The 19,887-nt window shown below is 42.3% G+C and overlaps 1 protein-coding gene across 1 annotated transcript in view; it reads right to left on the bottom strand.

Annotated features, from left to right (window-relative positions):
* Nucleotides 1–2,698: 2,698 nt before the first annotated feature.
* The window catches only part of LOC138588695 (inactive phospholipase D5-like), a 59,051-nt gene continuing 41,862 nt past the window's right edge, over nucleotides 2,699–19,887 (bottom strand). The window contains exons 3-13 of the mRNA XM_069658930.1: nucleotides 16,895–16,901; nucleotides 15,118–15,126; nucleotides 13,104–13,123; nucleotides 12,678–12,864; nucleotides 11,406–11,514; nucleotides 11,065–11,192; nucleotides 8,080–8,277; nucleotides 5,855–5,991; nucleotides 5,533–5,698; nucleotides 5,338–5,428; nucleotides 2,699–3,748 (exon numbers count right to left, since the gene is read on the bottom strand). Of these exons, the coding sequence (XP_069515031.1) occupies nucleotides 3,207–3,748; nucleotides 5,338–5,428; nucleotides 5,533–5,698; nucleotides 5,855–5,991; nucleotides 8,080–8,277; nucleotides 11,065–11,192; nucleotides 11,406–11,514; nucleotides 12,678–12,864; nucleotides 13,104–13,123; nucleotides 15,118–15,126; nucleotides 16,895–16,901 (1,594 nt within the window). The 3' untranslated portion in view covers nucleotides 2,699–3,206. The remainder of the gene's footprint in view (nucleotides 3,749–5,337; nucleotides 5,429–5,532; nucleotides 5,699–5,854; nucleotides 5,992–8,079; nucleotides 8,278–11,064; nucleotides 11,193–11,405; nucleotides 11,515–12,677; nucleotides 12,865–13,103; nucleotides 13,124–15,117; nucleotides 15,127–16,894; nucleotides 16,902–19,887) is intronic.

Here is a 19,887-nt window from a genome sequence, read left to right as displayed (position 1 = left end):
GCGTTCCTCCTCATGACGTCCTCTAGATGGCAGTAGTTAACCATCACAGCCAGATTACAGTTGTTCAGTCCAATGTTGTTTACTTTGAACTGTTTGATTTATGGATCAGCTGCATGTGTCTGCTCTGCACATATGTATACAAGGAACTAGATGACAGGACTTATTCCCTATAGTTGCTGATACTTGGCGTGTAGCACACACAGAGCAGGCGCAAATACTGTATCTAAAATACTCTCGACATAGTATTATGCTCTAAATCCTTCTTGTTACAGCTTCATTCTGACAGTAACAACTTCAAAATAAAAGTATTCAATTGCTCTTTTTGCTAAGTAAATTCAGGTACAACAATGATCACACCTGTGCTGCTTTCGTGTTAAAGTACTGACCCTAATACCGAGCATATAGTTGATAAAGAAATCCCTCTGTAGCTCTCTCTGGAAGTGTCCTCCTGTTTCTTTGATTCATGGCTTCAGTAGTTAAAAAATGCTTCGATATTATAAACCCACAAGCATTGTTACAAAACTCCCAGCAAAGAGTGTGTAAAGGTCTTAAACTCATGCAATCATTCAAAATGCAAATGAAAGTTGCAACACGCCTTCAGACGAGGATACACACGTATTTTTAGCTCCAGCCGGAACATGGTAAAGGTAATATATATTCAGTCACAGGCATGACATTACAGACCAGCACGTCCTTCAGGTTAAACCGCTGCAATTGCAGCTGCTCTGTTAAAAATTCATTGTATTGATTTGTCTGACAGCAGAGACCCTCTGGCCCCTTCTCCTAACTGCTCCTTTAGTATTTGTTCAATAAGTCACAACATTGCATTTGTAAGAATACTATAGGTAATCATTCAGTTCCTCTTCTTTTCTTAGAATTGTATATTGAGACTGGAATGATTATCTATAAGGTGCCTTTCAGATCAATAGCCCTCCTTTACCTCCAGGGAAACATCCCTGCCTTCCTCTGAAACTAATGGAGGCTGTCGTTTGTCAATGGCGGCGACTGATTGATAATTCCAGGCCACTATAGGTTTGGTGTTATATAATAAACAGAGAAGAATAGTAGCATCATCTAATCCAATTATGGCCTCCATAAAATAAAACATACACCATCCTGTTGTACACAGATATATAATGAATCCCTTGTTGGATTATGTAACCACGCTCTGTTCAGCGTTTCAAGCTTACGGTATTGATATAAATAAATGGTGGACATGATCGCTGTCTTTGGAGCCACAAGTCTTCAGCTGTTTCAGTCAGGGGATTTTCATCTTTTATTTGGGTATAATTGAATAATGATGAATTATGCGGTAGGGCCACATTAGTTTGTTTGTCATATTTAAGATTTCAGGTTGGTTTTGTCTGGGATGAACATCTGAAGTTCCCTTTCAGTCGTTTCACTTGGTAAAACACATACAGTGAGTGAAATCTCATACTATATGTGTTGTGCCGAGTGAATCGACTGAAAGGGAACAAAATGTTATAACTATAACTTCTGTTCCCTGAAGGAGAGGAACGAGGATCTTGTTCCGTTATATGTTGTTATAAATAAGTTTGCCTTTTTAAGAATGCAAATGATAGATCGTATATAACAAGTAGAAGTAGCTTCAGGGTCTGAAAATGAAAGCCAATGTGGAAGTGCATTTAAACCGACTCCTTTTCATGGCCAGCAGGGGGTGACTCTACAGAAGAAGTCTGTAATTACTTCAGTATACACTTTCCTAATGTGACTTTGGTCTTAATAGGGTAATGTTCTTAATATAATCTGGTCTTTTTCAATATAGAATTATGCTAATTTAGTTCATTATGGCCCTGTTAGACGATATCACATGAGAGGGAGAGATGTTGTACTGAATATCATCACAGTTGTGATTTGGCCTTAGGCATGAGACTGCAGGTAATCACAGCCATGATGATATTCAGTATAACATCACAACCTCGAGTGTGATATTGCTTTTAAACAACAGTTACACAAGCAGCAAATAGCAGGAAAAAATTGCAATAGACAACAGATTTCTTTTTGCTCCACAACTTAACTGACACTGGACTTCTGTTGCCAAGCAACTCAAACATTCTCCTGCATTCTGTGTCTACAGGTTACTACAGATCAGCTGTTTTTTTTATCATTTACATTTATCTGAATGTTTTAATTGATCACCAGTGAAATAAGAGTCTGCTGTGGGATTCAGAGGTACCAGCTCGATTGATACAGACAAAAACTGTCTGCTGTAATGTTAATTAACAGTATTTAGAACACCTGGCTGAGGCGAAGTGATACATCCCAGTGAAAAGTCCCAGTGATGTTATTCTCTATATTAACACTAATGGAATGCCTGTGATCCAATCGGATTACTTGGTCGGACGTAACTGTTGTATAATAGACAATAAAGCAGGGCATGCTTTAGGCTGAATTGTGACCGACAAGATGTTATCGTTGTGACCTTTAAAATATGTTGCTAAGCTTTCGTTCTACTGAAAGGAAATCTAAGGAGCATCTTAATTGCTAGCTTGTGCTAGCCGTTGTGGTAGCATTGGCTCCAAAAGCAACAATATGGCCACGACCAAAGAGCCATAGTTGAGGCTTCCAAATGGTTGTGCATTAACAAAATCGCTTACATCATTGTTGCTACGTCTGCTTCTTAAATACAGTCAGTGGTGCAAATTAGAAGATGCACTTAACTATTTACAGGCGGCCAATGAGTCCAATGCATTTCTGAGATCCACAACATAAAAGCTGTGGAGTAAATCGTTCATTACACTGGAGTGAAACTTTAATGCTAAATGTAGCTAGTGTGGCTACATGGGCTGCATGGGATCGAATCTCTGCAGGTGTCTTCTCCCCCTTTTAAAGGGTAATAAATTAATACTTCATTGACAAACAATAATTAGGCAATCAATAAGATTTCTTCCGCTGCCTTTGCCTGAGAGCACTCAAGAGGAAGAGAAAAAAAGTTAAATAAGTGTACAGTGTACTAATCAGTGTTTCTTCTACCAATATGTTTTGGTTTCTCTTCATAAAAAGTCCATCAAAGTGCCAGACCGTCCTCCTTCCTGAGTTCTTTTGTCCACATTTTCAGGTCCTTCAAACCAGAGTTTTTTCTTCAAAATAATTAAATGCTACAAGACCCAGTGTGTCTATTGTTCCTGGAAGAGAGCAGTTCTCCAAACACACGTCAGTGAAAAGGAATGTATGACATTTGGTGGTCACAGGGATCCGTTGTAGATCTCTCTGCTGCCGCTGCTCTCGGCTGACTGACTGGGTGGATCCATTGGATTGTCATGGTGATTATCTTTGATTTGCACCTGTCTGTTATCAAGGTGATTTATTTTGTCTCGTCCCCTCTCTTGGTAATTCTCCATAATCGGCACTAGTCCATTGGTGGTACTGACTTGGCTCAGTCTGTCGTCATGGTGCCTTGTTTTAACCGGCCTCTGTCTGTCGTCCTTGTGATTGTTTCTCATTGGAGCAGGTGCGTTATCGTGGTGGCCTGTTCTGATAGGCACTGGTCCATTGTCTAAGTGGCTGGCTTTGACTGGCACCAGCCTGTTGATCTGGTGCTTGTTGCAGACGGGGATCTTATTGGCCTGCAGTGAGCGTGTGTACCGTGAGAACCAATCCCTCTCGAACGCGGCTCGTAGCTGCTCCACCACTGTAGAGTTCTTCTCCTCGACGCCCTCTGGCTGACTGATCACCAGGCCCACTCCGGCATTAAAGGCAAACTCATTCCCCACCCAGTCAAGGTTGCCTGTCAGGACACAGAGGGGGGAACAAAGACGTTTGTGTTTTACGTCATAAATATCTTGTAGCACATCGAAGACCTTAACGACAAGGTCATACTGCTTTGTAACGTTGCCTTGAGAAAATACATTTTTTAGAGGAATCACTGTCCAATGCTTCGCTTTCTCACTGAGAGCTAGATGATACGAAGATCGATACCACTTTCTTGTCTGTGCGTTAAGTATAGAGCTGGACACGGGAGGTGATTAGCTTAGCTAAGCATAAACATGTAAAGCAAATTGAAACAGCTAGCTTAGCTCTTTCCGCACTTCAAAAATATGACTATCAGCACTTCTAAAGGTCACTAATGAAAACCTTATTTCTTGATTGATTAATCCATACAAGGACATTAATGTAAAAGCTACAATTGGTGGTGTTCTTTTGGGAGCTTGTGTCTCCCTGAAGTACAAGGTAGATGCTTTGTTTGTCAAGTAGCCTGAATCACCAGATGTAGACTGTACTTATAATCATGTCATGGGCTGACAATTTTAGACAGAATTCTCTTTCCATAGAGCTCTCTCTGTGTTACTGTTTTCAGAAATCACAGTCTTTACGTTAAGCAGTAATCACCTCTAAGCTAGCAACCTGCATGCAGTATAAAAGCAAGGTTGACAAAGAGTCGGATCCTGCAAAAATAAAAGCCTGTTAATTCTTCAGTGAGTTAGCCATTTAAATTCCAGTGCTTGCATCCTCTACCGCAAATTTTAAACCAAAACAACTTCCTCAGGCCCTGTGTCCACATAGCGCCTTTTTCTGAGAGCCAGCTTCTTTTTTAAATTCTTCCCAATGAGGACAAAGCTCCGCCTTTTTTTATGCGGCTGCTCCGAATGCTTCAAGTTGACAATCTCTGAACTTTTCAGAAAGGTGCTGGTTTTGTCACTGCCACTGTTTTCAGGCAACCAATCAGATGGGGCGCCACTCGTCACCCTGGTTACCACCAAACATGGAGGAGCAACTTGTTTTGGATTTACCCGGAGCCCCGAAAAGCCCATTTGTGGGAACAGATCGGCCGGGCACTGAATGTTGCTGGTAGGTGGTGAGCTTTTATCGCCCTACGCGTTTTCCTCACTGCACGAGCGCTTCATCCCAGCGCCCTGCCCGTGCTTTTCTGACAGAAAAAGGCGCTATGTGGACACGAGGCCTTATCTACAGTTTATGCAAGGGCAGAGTTGCATCCTGCATCCATCCCAACACAGCTGTGATTGGTGTAAAGATACCAACAACCCAGAGTTTTTAAGCAAAGTGTGGAGATTAGGCTATGCAAGAGAATACAAATAGTAATTTGATGATGGTGGTTGATGTATTTTGACCTTTTTAGAGAGCCAGACTATCATTTTCCACCTGCTTCCAGACTTAATGCTAAGATAGGCTAATCTCCTCTTGGCCTTTGCTCTCTACTTTAAAAACAAGAGTGGTATCGATCGTCTTGTCCCACTCTTGTAAAGAAGTTACCATACTTTCTAAAGAGCTGAGCATTTCTTTTAAGCAAACTATGATCTGCAGGAGGTGAGCAGAAGCATATAGGACACATTGTTAAAGTCTAGTCGATGAGCTCACCTAAATAAATGGCTCGTTCTGTCACCATGAACCTGTTGTGGTTTACTCCCTGCAGCGTGCCGTCCCTCTGAACTCTGGGGCTGAAGAACTTCTACACACACACACACACACACACACACACACACATTAGTGGTTTTAGTATTGATAGAATGTATCTATCCAGTTGCAAGTAGTACATAGTGGCCTTGTACTTACAGCTTCCAGTGAGCAGTTGGCCTGCTCCATGCACAAACTCCTCAGGGACCAGATGAAGTTGAAAGTAAGTGGGTGAGTTCTTTCCCAGCAACTTATCAGCAGACGAACGCGGACCTTCCTCAGGATCAGAGCCTCCCGGATAAGACCGTCGATACGAGACCAGTACCTTGGCAAAGACACACACAGAAATGTGGGCTTACAGCCAGATGGACACAGAGTTTAATTACTTCATTCAAAGTCAAGGCATCCTAGCTTTTGATGATAAGTGCCGGTCATATCAATCCAGAGAAAGCCTCTCCAACAGGGGCACAGTGGGTCTAACCTGCGAGCGTTGCTGCTGAGGAGGGGCAGGTAGTCGATGATGGAGATGTAAATAAAATGGCGCGCCTCCTGGATGACTCTGGAAATGGCTTCAAGATCACTGCTGCGATCTTTGGGGATGAAAACATCTGGGGAGCTCTGTCATGAGAGGAGAGATGACAATAAGTGTTTGTGATGGGTGAGGAGATGATGCACAACCATACATACTACTACTACAACATACTACCACTGAACGCAGTATGCAGTATATAGCATGTAGTATATAGTACGGCATTTCGAACACAGCCAATACACAGCCACACTCACAGACTCACAGACTGAGGTGCGTTCCTGGTACGTGTGAGTGTCAAATCACTGAGTGCGTGAGGGCTCTGATGCAGACTTTTCAACTCCAAATTACAGACTTTCCGTGAGTCCGCACATCTGCAGACTGTCCTGTGGGACTTACCCAGAGTTCACAGCGAACTTGGTGACGTAAACAAACAAGATTGTCTTCGTACATTGAAGTAGTATTCAATACAGTTTGAAAGAAAAAAAATGTAAACAATGCGAGCATGGACGGTGACGGGAACTGCAAATACGTTGAATCTGTAAGTGACAACAATTAAATATTCGCAAACGATTAACAGACAAGTGAATAATGCCTTTCTGACTTCTGAGAGTTTGTTAAAATACGTAAACACTGTATGTTTTGTCTTATTCGATTTAATGGCCGCTCTGGTTTCCAGGCAGCGTGTGATGCCATGATAGTGTTTCCCATTCCTCATTTTTACGCAGTTCTCAAACCCTCACGGTCTCAAGCACTGCACGCCTGACACCATTAAAGTCTGTGAGGGTTCAGTGCTTAGGCTTTAGGGTGGAGATTGGGATTGGGCCACTGCTGTTGTTTGCACTCTGTCACTCCTCGTTAGTCTGATTTAGTTCACCCATCACTCCTTATTTAAAGACTGCGCTCTTTCACCTTCACATGGGGCAGCAGATGGTAAGAGGTGTTTTTTCCATAATAATTTCTCTTTATTTTAGATCTTTATTTATCCTTATTTTATGAACAGACAAGTGCGTATTTGATGTATTGTTTAAAGTTCTAATATTGTGTTCCTTGTCTTTCTGATTAGTAATGCATCCCATGTGTGTTTTGTTCCCCCAGCCACTTTACTTTGAAGAAATAAACCTTTGTTAAAATTACCCGAAGTTTCCAGGCTGATGCATTCTGACCCGGTGCCCTCGGTGATAGTCAAACTTTAACTACGATGAGGCAATATAATGAAGCTTCATAAGCATCACAAATTTACTGCTCGCCCCAGAGTAAAACACTGAGTGTTTGTTGTGTAGGAATAGTGAAAGTGATATCAGACACAGATGTGGTAAACCATGTCAGTGGATATTTAGAGTTTTGTTTACAGAAAACGCACGTTAACATTAACATTGGCTGAAATCCATTTGTGCGCCAGTGACCCAGTATAAACAACGTCAGAGCTCTGAAACAAGCTTACTTAAATGGCATAGAGTCAATATTAATGTTATTACACTGCTATGATGGTTAAAAATATCCTCTGTGAAACATTTCAGTAGCAGGCCCGATGGAAACGCAGCTGGTTCTTCTCCATTGCAGTGCCATGAAGAGGAGCAGTGTCTGCTCTAGCATCCTGTTTCAAATGAAATGACACTGAAACATGTGAGCCGCAAATTATATGTAACATCCTTTGAGTGTAAGTAATGGAAGGCAAATCTAATATGGATACTTTCTGGACTTTCTTGACTCTGGGAAGTACGACTTTGATGAATAACAAGTGGTTTCAGAGTCAGAAAGGAGAGTCAGGAAATCGACATGTTTTTAAGGATAAATTTACCCTTAGCATCACTAAAGCTTATACAAGCCTTCTTCTTCAGTTCTAAATGCCATGTAAGTTATTCCACTTGGAAAGGCTACATAGAAAGAGCACTGCTAGGAGAAAACATCCATCCATTATCTTCCGCTTATTCGGGGCCGGGTCGCGGTGGCAGCAGGCTCAGCAAGGTGACCCAGGCGTCCCTCTCCCCAGCAACATTTTCCAGCTCCTCCTGGGGGATGCCGAGGCATTCCCAGGCCAGACGGGATATATAATCCCTCCAGCGAGCTCTAGGTCTGCCCCGGGGTCTCCTCCCGGTTGGACTGGTGCCCGAACCACCTCAACTGGCTCCTTTCGATGCAAAATAGGAGAAAACAATCATTTGAATGTTACTCACGGAGACGTAGGCCTGAGCCTTTGTGCTGTTGAGACTGAGCTCCAGAGGTTCGTCCCTGTTGAAGAGAGCAAAGAGGCGCTTGGACCAGAAGGAGGGGATGAAGTCTTTGTACTGGAGCCCCCAGTAGAGGCTGAACACTTTGTGGAGGTCCAGAGCCAAACAGCTGCAGTTGTACACCAGCACACCCAGCTCCTTCCTCTGGGGAGCAAACACAATCTCAGTTAGAACACATGGAGACAACCAACCTTTACATTACAACATCTTTATTAGTATTATTAACTAAACAGCTACACATTAACCTACCATCCAATTTCCTGTCTGTTATTTAATATTTTTATACATCCATCCACCAACAAAAGCACCCCTTGTCAAGCCAAATTGTCAGCATGCAATTACAGACCCTCTGCCATCATCGCATGAACAGACACAGAGTGATTGTTCTCTCTGTTTTTAATTTTCTCTTCTTTGCTCTCAGCTGTTTTTTGATTTCCAAGAGGCTCTCTTCTCCAATTCAGGGACTCAGCTTGTTCCTTCCAAATTGCCGTCTTTCTCTCCTTCACTCCACACATTCATTCTCCCCCTGCAGTCTTTACGTGAGCAAAGTATTTCTAATAAATCTTCGAATGTATGATTTCGCATGTAGAAATTTGAATAAGTAAAGTATTATTTCAGGATGCATAAAAAAAGAGTCCTAAGTTTTGATTCATGGAAGCCACCTTGAGGTCCCTAAAATTCATGCTCCCAAATCAAGGCCCATTGTATCTCTGGGAGTCCAGAGATTCCTAAGAAAGGGCTCCACGCTTTAATGAACCATGCAAGACACTCAGCTTTGAAGAAGATGAAAGAATGGCCACTGTGTAGTTTTGCATGCAACTCAACCTTACATGCCCCCAATCAACAACCTCATGCATCCACTCCTACTTCTACACCTTTCTGATGTGTTTTATAGGTTTCAGAACATTTACACAAACGTTTATGTAAATATGTAGAACATGTCATTTAAGCTACATCACCTTTTTTTCTCTCCAATATTTCATGCTTAATTCTTCAGAAATGAGTGTGCGTTAATGAGCACATCTTTGTTTGGCTTATACAGACGGCTGATTAAACAACGTTATATTACACAGATATGCCTTTTGGCAGGTCACAATAAAAGGCATTCTAGACGTGCTGGTTTAGCTCAGCAGTTAAGGCGCCGCCCCATGTATAGAGGCACAGCCCTCGCTGCAGCGGCCCCGGATTCAACTACGACCCTCGACCCTTTGCTGCACGTTATCCCCGCTCTCTCTTCCTCCTTTCCGACTCCACCAACCGTCCTATCAAATAAAGGCAATGAGATGTTCTGGTGATTGGTCTCTGATCTCACAGGTACAGAAACTGAATAAGGAGGTCCTGACGTAAGTTTGTTTGCAGCCGACTTTGAAGACCGCTTATGGTTGTGAAATGAACAAGCGGGCCAATTTCACGCTCCTTCAAAAGCTCCTTGTTTTCCTCACAGAAAGTTTCAAATTTCAACTCATAAAAAAATGGGAGTAAAATCAAAAGCATTAATATTCTTGTTCAGTACATATTGTTACATTTCCCCAGACAAACACACTGGACTTTCAAAAAGGGTCAAAGCAAAATGGGCCTTTTTGGTTTCTAAAAGATGGCGGTGGGAATAAAACTCCCCGCAGCCACCCACTGATTCTATCAAAATGATACACGAACTAAAAGCTTGGACCCAAAATAAAGGAGTAGTGGGAGTCACAGGACAGGGGCGGGGAACAAAATGAATGGGGACAGGAACTGGGCAAAAGAACAATACCGCTTTAAACACACTCAATTCAAACGTTCACTGAGAACAGAAAGCACATAAAGCCAACTTATGGTGTTGACCCTCTGGAGACAAAAACCCAAGTGAACAGGGAAACCCCAACCTCCGAATATAGCCACTCAGCCGAGAGAGAAAATCACACGTGCAGCCAATAGCTCCTAGTTAGCAAGGAAACCTGTGACTGATTTTGGATCTGTATGTGTAACGTAGTTACACTAACTCTTAGTTTGTTTTTTCTTATTTGGTTCATGTCTTATCACTAACTCTCCTGTCATTTCAGATCCTGCCTTTCTTCCCTGCCATGCAATCATCTCATTTCCCTCACCTGGTTTTCCCCGCCCATCTCCTCACCTGCAGTCCATTTGGTCATTAGTCCCTCAGTATATATTCTAGTCATTTTCACTTGATCCCTGCCAGATTGTCTTGTGTGTATTTTTGCCAAGCTTTCCAGTATTTTCTATTCTGCCTTCTAGTGCTGACCCTGTTTTGCCTTATTGGACTTCGGATACCTGCCTGCCCCTTGTCGGATTTGTTTGCCTGATTGACTGATCTCCCGGTTTTGACTCTGCCGGTTTTTTGGACTGAATAAACGGATCTTCCCTTTCAACTTGCCTGCCTGATTGTCATGCTTTTGGGTTCTCCTTTTCCAGCACCAGTGACCGTGACACTATGGAAGTCCACAACAATATGAACTGAATCTCATATACAGAAAAAGACAATATACCATTGAAAAAGTGCCACTGTTTGGGCAACTGTAAACATTTAAGTTGGGTAATTACTCAAAGTCAAGACTTATGTAAATAAAGTCTGACTATTTGCCAAATTAATTAACCCAGGATCACGATCGTGCTGTAAGTGATTTCAAATGAAAAGAAGGAAAGGAACTTAAATGCTGTTGTTTTGGGTCAGAGCCAGTGGAAGATGATCAAATCATTATACGCAGTCATGGAGAACTTGTGATGAAATTAAATCTTGCGTTAATCTGTCAGATTCAAAATGATAGAACAGATTGTGATTTATAATTTGCATAACTTGTGTTGCATTTTCTGGAATGGGATAAGGAAATTGCAAATCCTAAAACATCTCTTGCACAGCCTCTATTTTTGCATGAATATAAATAAGTGCGAGGGAGCATGTGTGTGCTGTGATGTGTGGTGGATCTTCAATACCGTGGCCAATGATCTCCAGTCCATGCTGCCGCTGCCGATGTAGATATGTCTCCTGTCGACCACCCAGAAGGAGGAGAGGAGGTGGCCTTTGGTCAGCGCTGTCATGTTCACGTAGTGGATGTCAGCATCTAGACATGGAGAGTGAGAGAGAAACGGAGATCAAGTAAAACAAAAAAGGCAGCAAGACAAAGAAGGCTAGTTACATGTGAGACTTAAAGGAGGTATCAACAAGTAGATGACAGATGAAGGGATAGACAGGACAAACAGGGGGAGTACAAGACTAAACAGGCAGAGCTAAGCACACACACAGAATGTGTAACACAGTGAGAGTGAGAGCTGACTGTATTTGGCGAGTGTGTCGAGCTCAGTCGAGTTGATGATCCCGCTGGAGATCTTCAGCTGGATCCCCCGAGCTTTCAGCCCCTGCAGCCGGGCCAGCAGAGCCTTACCCTGAGGGAGACACATCACACAACCTCTGCTGTCACATGAGCCTCATGCACTCTAGATGTTCTTTAATGATGTGGCATCAGCAACCAGTTATGTGGTACTTTTGTGTTACACTCCCCAGAGGTCCCCAGATTGTGTGCAGACACAACTGGTGATGACTAGTTTCTTTATTGCTTTGATCAAGCAGACGATCAATTGAGACGTGAATTTAATAGAATGGGCATATTTTAATATCTGGAAGATGTGTCCAATATTCAGTTCAAGTTCTGATGTCGTCAGGGATGTTTCAGCCTTTGCTAGGAGAGTTCCATATTTCAATTGCAGTCAGAACATCTGAAAAAGTGCACCTTCAGAGTGTACAATAGATACCTGAACCTGTGGTGTTCACAAACCCCTAAGCTTCTAAATATTAGAAGAAAAAGTCTAACAACAGTCAAGTTTGCTTTGCAGCATTTGTGAAGAAAACTTTGCAACTTCAGATTGAGCGAAAGTGGTCTCACAAAACATCAACTGATGATAATCCTTATGCCTCTTCATGGTGTTAAAAACATTTTCCAGAATGCACAATGTTTACAGTATTTATGGAGAACAAATAGACCGATTAACTGTGCACTTTCCTGCTACAAGAGCATCTTTAGTTCTACTCCCAGCAACTTTTACAGGTTACATTTTCTGCTCCAGCCTCCAAATGAGGCGTCTTTTCTGGCAGCAGAGCTGCTGGCTGAAAGGCCATTAGCTCCTCTCTCTGCCCTGAGGCCTCTGAAAGAAGCTATTACTCTCTAATCAGCAGCTTGAGGCTTTCATTAGTGTGGACATCCTCTATTTTTTAAAACAAACTGTGTGTGTGTGTGTGTGTGTGTGTGGGTGCACAAAGCCTGGCCAGCCCTCCAGGCTACTGTCAATAACACACATCCAAAATGAAAAGCAGAATTGAAGCAGCCTAGTTCAAAATAGTTCAGAGCAGTATTTTACCAGCACATGCAATTCTAAAAGAACAGTTACTGTGATCATTTGTAGGTGTAGATATCCTGTAAGTTCTTCTTACAATTCTGGTTATTGTGGAGACAACGACACTAAGAGGACTGATTTAAAAGGTAGGACAGAAAGTTTGTATAAGCATCACATCTCCTGCAGAGTCAGTCTCTGTAGGCTTGCCCTGGTTTCACCTGTCTGGCAGCCGGCTGGAAGCTGGATTCATAATCGGACGAGTTGAGGAGCCACAGCGGGGAAACTATCTCTACGACCCGGATAGCCCGGTCCAGTAAGCTGAACAGACCCGCTGAGAGAGGGAGGTGGGATGTAGCGTTGTCTAAGAAGGAGATGTCATCTGGGATGTTTTCTACCAGCACAGCTCTGTGGGAAATAATGAGGAAGAAAAACTGAGTACAGAATTAACAACCGCATTAAAAAGCATCATCAGTCAGAGCCATAGAGACCTGTTAATGGAATCACACAGAAGAAATGAACGTGAGGCTCGTGGTCTTTCACAAAGCAATTATCTGTTTGCATTAGAGGCAGGATTATTATGAGCCTGGGCGCCACTTAGCTCATATAGCTCCTTTCTTACAACTTGACAAATTGGCTAACAGCACCTTTGCCTCTGGATCGTTCGCTTAATGAGAGTTATCAAGATTTCTTGACAACGTAGATTTCCATTAGGCATCATTAGATCTTGAACAGGTCGCCTCTGGCAGGGCCTGAGAAAGATTGAAGGTTGGTGTGCCGAGCTGTCAGCAGTGCAGATTCAATTACACCTAGTCAGTGAAAAATGACTCATTTTGGCTGTATTCTGGTTGGTTTCTCATATACTCTACTCCCTATGCTATCACATGGTGCATTGTAATGAAATCATCAGCAGTCCCGGGTAATATAATGTGGATGCAGCAAGCAGCAGATGATTAAATCATAAGCAGAGGCAGTAGTTGTGCTGTCATGCTGCATTCACATGCTCCTCAGATGGTTTAATATCCCCCAGTTGGAAAGTGTTAAAGTAGGCATAAGGAGAAATAATGGACGGTACTAAGAAGATGTGTTGTATTTTATTGCTAAAAGTTTATAGTGGATTTCAGTATTTGTGATTTTGTTGCTATCGTCATTTTGTCCACAACTTTTTGCCGCAACACTATATTCCCCTTAAATGTTGCTGTAACTGAAGACAAACTAGTAGAAGTACTGCTGGATCACAGGCCCTGATGAAGACCTAAGTTAGTCGCAATGCATAGAAATATCCTACAGAGTGCCTTGCATTGCCTTTGGATTTTTACAGTTTTGATTGAGTTAATTTTTTCACCAATGCAAAGACCTCTTCAAAGCTGAATTAACCTGATTGGCTATCAGGGAAAATGCTATAAAATAACTGTTGAACTTATAGGTGAATCTAAGTGGAAAGCAACTAACAGTTACACCTAATCCCATATCACTAATTATTACATGGCTGTGTTGAATACTTGATTCTGATTGGTTAATTACGGCATTCCGAGGTCTGCTATTTCTCAATAACAGACCGTTGCTATGAAGAACAGACAGTTGCTAGGGATGCGGCTCTAATCCCACAAACCGGAGGACTAACTGTAGTCATATCAATCCTCTGAAAACAGGGGAAAAAAGAGACGAAACCGCGGAGAGAAAGCAATACATGTTAAACGATGCAAAAATAAAGTATAGCTAGCAGGATGTTATCACGGAATGGAACCCCGACAGGGCGAGCAGGACAAAAAATGTAAAGCCATATGTGAATTTGTAAAACGTTTTTTGCAATCAGCCCGACATTTACTTTAGTCAGTAATACGATGTCAACTGGGAAAGTTGGGTACCCAACATCTCGTCTACTTTCCCAAATATTGTTCCAACTTGAACGGGTGTTAACTTTCCATGTCGGGAACTACATTTTCAGATTATTCCGACACCACATGACAGATTGATTGGATTGCATTCAGAACAGAATAGCTATATCTTTGAGCTCATCTGCCTAAGATTCAGTGCAGTCAGGTGAATCTCTGTAGCAGCAGACTGAGAGTTAAATGATGTGGGAAAACTGCATTACAATGGTTTGTATATATCACTATGAATATCCCTGCACTTTCTGCCAGGTTGTAATGTGAAGCTCACCATAACGCTGAGCTCTCCCTAATGTATCTCCAGATCCCACTTTACCCCCACCTGGGTGCCTGAAAAATGACAGGATAGCAAATGCACTGGAGTCAACAGATTGAATTAGCCGTGGCCGACCTGGATCTGCATTCACACAGACAGGCTAATACCGAGCTCCAACACGTTCCACACTCCCTCTGCATCCGTCTTCAACATTGATTTCTGCCAACTGGATTTTAAGAGTGAATGTAAAGGGGAGGGAGGGTGTTCAGGGAGGATGAACAGCTCCGATAAAATGTCTGCAGCTCCTCCGAGGTTGATTAAATCTCTGAATAAAATGCTGTCTAAGACAAAAAGGAGAACCACTTCTGCACATGGCAGACTTAGACACTTTAGGAACTTATTAGAGCAGCCTGATAATAGGGCAATCCAGCCTAGAGGTAACAAATGCTTTGTATTACCATTTCTTTCCAACTTTATGGATGAATAACACAGGGTATGTGCTGGCGGACTCACCAGGGAGGGCTCTGTGATACCAAACAGATCTTAGCGCTTGCACATATCAGAGCACACGGTCAGCGCAACTGTGACAGCTCGAGGTCTTGCGAGTGCATCACTCAAGGGCACAGCGGTGCAGGTGATAATGTAGCGGCATCACATAGAGAGGCCAGTTGTCAGCTCACAGCTTGAAAATGTATTCCTGGCTAAAGTAAAGCAAAGTCAGGTTTTGGAGAGTGGCCAAGGGTCGAGCTGTAGGACTCAGACCCTCTGTGATCACAACATGCTGATTCTTACTTAAGGAAATGACGATCAATATCTTGGATATCTATTTGTAAGACTTAAAGCTTGGGGACTGAACAAAGAGGGAGTAAAGTGAAAACAAGAGTGCAAGTCAGCACCAAGAAACCAACAGATCGAGCTGTGATGAAATTATAGAGAAGATTAACGTTGACATCACACAGCGTACACTCTCCTTTGTTCTGGAAACGCAGCAAAAACTAGGACAGCTGCAGCAAACGCCTCACAACGAAGAAAAACAAGGATGGATGGAAAACGGAGGTAATCTTATTGTGAAAGAAATCCTCTCAGTCCGGCCTAATGGCTGTGAGGTATGATGAATGGTGACTGTGAGCAGTTCAAACAGCCAGGCTTGGCTTTGGTATTAAAAGTGGAGAAAGAAGGGAGGCAGTCGTTTCTGTCTGCAAGGGATTAATCGATTTATGCAGCCTGTAGAGTCCAATGCTGCTCTCCTCTATTGTAACACATCTGCGCACTCGTTGGTGTGATTCAGCCCCAAATAAAGCCAATAAATAGAGTAAACTTCAAAGTGTGTGTGTGCATACGTGACACAGCGAGACAGAGAGTGTATGAATGTAAAATCCATCACTCTCTAAATGATAATGGCTTCCCATCTTCACAGTGCGGTTAGGTGAGCACAGCGTGATCATTCAGATGTATTCTCTCAAAAATGATGAGCTCTCCCTCCCGTTGTTTCCTTCCAAAAACATGTTTCACACTATTACAGAGCTATCAAGGCTGAGGCAAATTAACATGTTAACAAACAGAAAAAAACATAACTCACTACTCACTAGTGTGTTAGAAGAATATATTAAGCACTTAAGCAATATCACACGATAGGGAGTGCTGTTATACTGAATATATGCACGGCTGTGATTCGGTCGTGCTGATATTCAGTACAACAGCACAACCTCGGGTCGGATCTTGGTTTTATTGAACAGTCGTACAAGCAGCATATCGTAATAAACAGTACTGAACAGCTTGATCAAGAAAGACAAAGACTTTCTGCTGTAATGCTAATGAGGTGACATTAATTAGCGGTGTAACTGCACACCGGAGGTGCAGTTATACAGTTTTAAGTCCCAGTGATGTTGTAATGTAATCAGCACTCATGCAACGCCTCTTCTCCATTTATATTACCTGGTTGTATAATGCCAATTACCTGCAAATACTTGTGATAGTGCTTCTGTGTGCCTGCTGTAGCACACTTAGAGTAAAATCCCAATGAGCCAGAGACAGCACTCGACATCTGATATAAATTATCCTCCCTCTCATGAGCCCGCCCTGAGCTCTGGGTGCACAGCAGCGAGGACATTAATATGGGTATCACAGGAGCTGCTGCTGCTCTGCTCCCTGCATTTTAAAGAGAAATGTTAGGTCCAGTGTTTCATCAGGTACGATCAAAACAATGTTGTCATGGTGCACACACTTACTATGTAAATTTCAGTCCATTATCTACAAGTACTTAGTTGATTACATTGTTCAGTGTCACAACTGCTGGCCTGGGTGATTCCTTATTTTGACTGATGGCTAATAGTTTGCTTTAAATAATCAGCATCATGGTTGCCAGATCTGTTAAGCTAACTATACAGTAGGCTATAATGTGAACCTTGTTGTAGCAGATACTAGCTGCTGAGACGCAAATGCAAAGCTACCTTTGGTTCGTTCAGTGGCCTATGGCCTTCTATGGCTTGTTCAGCTGTTTTTCTCTAACCATTTTTGCTTTTCTTGTTTTGTTTGGGCTTCAGCACAGATCTGTTAGGATTTTTTTCCTGGAGCTAGCTTAATCATCTCTTTTTAAATTCAAACCTGTCTACTTAAGACGAAGGTGTTAACTATTAAACGTAAAAAAAATAGTTCCTCAAAATAAGTTGTTTCTAAATACTGTCAACAACAAACTTTAAGGTGTAACTTAAGCTAACGGAACTAGCTAGCTGAACATTAGCATGCTAACACATGACTCGTTTAAATTTACATTGTAAATTACACTTACACTTGTAAAGATTTTTTTCTTCTTTGTACATTCTCTTTACCATTTTGAGCCTTTAGCTATTACTAACAGTGTAGAGATGTCATAATGTCATAGCCCATCGTTTTAATGTTATATCCTATTTAGCCCCCATTAAGCTGCCAGCACAACCTCATCCGGCAGCCTACTCTAGACAGTGCTGTTGTATGACACCAAACAGGAATATACAGTGTGAAGGCTACACTGAAGGATAAAACTCAAAGAATTGACATCACTTGCCACACATGTGACAACATTAAAAATTTGCAGGAATATGTTTGGTTGGTTCCCCTTCTTGAAGAAGTGTCAGCCCTGAGGAGCCACTTCACTGTTCCTGCGTAAAATATTGATGGATGGAGGGAAAATTGGCACTCAAAAATGGTTTTAAACGTTGTATACTGCAACAGCTAGGTGTTGAGGATGTGCTAAAAGCTACAGTCTGGTAATCTGGTTCTCCAAACACTGCCTCTGCCCTTTCAAAAGCCAACTGTAGATCAATACTAACCATCTTACCAGCTGTCAGACACCAGGCTATTACACATGCACATCAGTGATGAGACAAGAGGGTACAAACTGCTACCACTTTGCTCCAACGACAAAACGACACTCCCTGTTGTAATCTTAAGAGGACTCGTGTTTTACTGCAATCATAGCTGAAGTGTTTCATCCTTAGAGAGAAAAATATAAATCTCATTAATTATGTGTTTGATGCAGAGTTGCAGGACGCCATCTCAGTTCTCCTGCCCCTGATATTCAGACATTAGCATTATTCATCAGACAGACAAAACAGATTTTAGGGAAAGCTTAACGAAACAACCAGCTGCATAACATGCCTTATTTAAACATCACAAACAAAACAGCTGCTGAGTCATTATTTGGGATGCTGAAAGGCCCAAATAGAGTTGTGTTTATGGTGAAAGAGATGACTGCAAAGCAAGGCACGATGGAGGATCAGTCTGCTGTGTGTAGATTATTCAGTTGGATTTGATTTGTAAGCTAATCACTGGATCACGACAAGGACTTTACGTGCATTTCTTTTGATGAATTACAAGCACCTTTAAGAACTTAAGCGAGCACGAACAAGCCTCAGTGCACCCCATTATAAAAATGTCAGTCTCTTAGTCATCTATCACTTTTTGCACTACAACTTGCTTTGAGCAAAATACTTCAGTTATGTCTCACATAGGTCTTTGCAAATGATGCACGTCGCTGTAAAACCTCATCATTAAGATTGTGGGATATGAATAAATGTGAGCAGTCTTAAACTGACACGCCAATAACACCAAATGGACCCATTCATCTTGTACCCATGGCAACCCAAAATCTACCCTGATACCCTCTTCTTCTCTCTCCATCTGGTCCAGCCTCACTTCCCATCATCCCACCCCCAGGCTTGTATTTAGCTCTCATTCTGCCCCACAATCATTAAGGCTCCTTCAGAGTCCAATTAGGCTTTACACATAGGATTCATTCAGCTCTGAGTGGAGGAGAGGGAGGCCTAATAGAGTTTTCCAAAAGGTTGTTAAATTGGCTGATTTGGGGGAGATGAGGGAGAGAGAAGGTGGACACAGACATAAAGAAAGAGAGACAGGGAGGTAATTCAAGGCTGAATGGTAAGTCTGATGATAAAGTCTAATGGAGGAGAACCAGAGAGAGAGCAGCTTATGCTGTATCAGCCAGTTTCACTTTGGACCACCAGGACACACTGCAGAGACATATTCTTAAAAGTTAAACAGACTGCAGAAACTTGGTAAAGTCTGATATAAAATAACTTTCAGAAGAGCCTAGTCATCATTTTTGTGCGGAGGAGGAAGCTATAATAGGACCAGGCTGAGAGAATATTTGTTATGTATTGGTGTTTCTCAGCATGGAGCATTTTTGCTGTATTAGGTTATATTTGAGAAAACAGTACACTCTCTCTGAATTAATGCAAGCAATGCTGTAGGGTCTGCAGGCTCTATAGTGCAGTTTATATCCTGTGCTGTCAGGTAAGAGCTGTTGCATTTCAAAAAGGCACAGACTGGAATTGGTTAAAGGTTCAAAACGGAGATAAAGCTAAAACAGCTAGCTAGAACAACTATAGCCGTGTCCCAATATAGGGACGAAGGATCCGTTGGGTGTATCCTTTGGAGCCTAACATATCCCGAGATTTATTGCACACATTGTCGAAGAATACACTTTTAAATGTAAGAGTCTTTGGTTTCAACTTCAATTGGATAGCTAGTGTTACAAACTAGGTCAAAACCCAGTATGTGGTTGACTGCTTCAGGCCAATGTGCGCTTTTGTGGGCAACTCTGGAAGCGTGGTGTGTGCGTGACGGCTGCGGGATGTGTTCATTTTCATTTTAAATGCGTGAAAACAGATGAGAGTGTTGACACGCGTGTGTCTCGCGCGACTCACGCACCGAAAATGTAGAGAACAGGAGGCTTGCCTATTTTTACCGCAAGCCGTGCTTTGTTCTCGGACAAAAGACACGGTG

The sequence above is a fragment of the Semicossyphus pulcher genome, unplaced genomic scaffold (genome assembly GCF_022749685.1).
Source record: "Semicossyphus pulcher isolate SPU_LCO1_2020_fin unplaced genomic scaffold, fSemPul1.0.p SCAF_12, whole genome shotgun sequence".
Taxonomy (NCBI): domain Eukaryota; kingdom Metazoa; phylum Chordata; class Actinopteri; order Labriformes; family Labridae; genus Semicossyphus; species Semicossyphus pulcher.
Note: the sequence above shows the minus strand (reverse complement) of the source record. Positions and strands in the feature narration are given on the sequence as shown.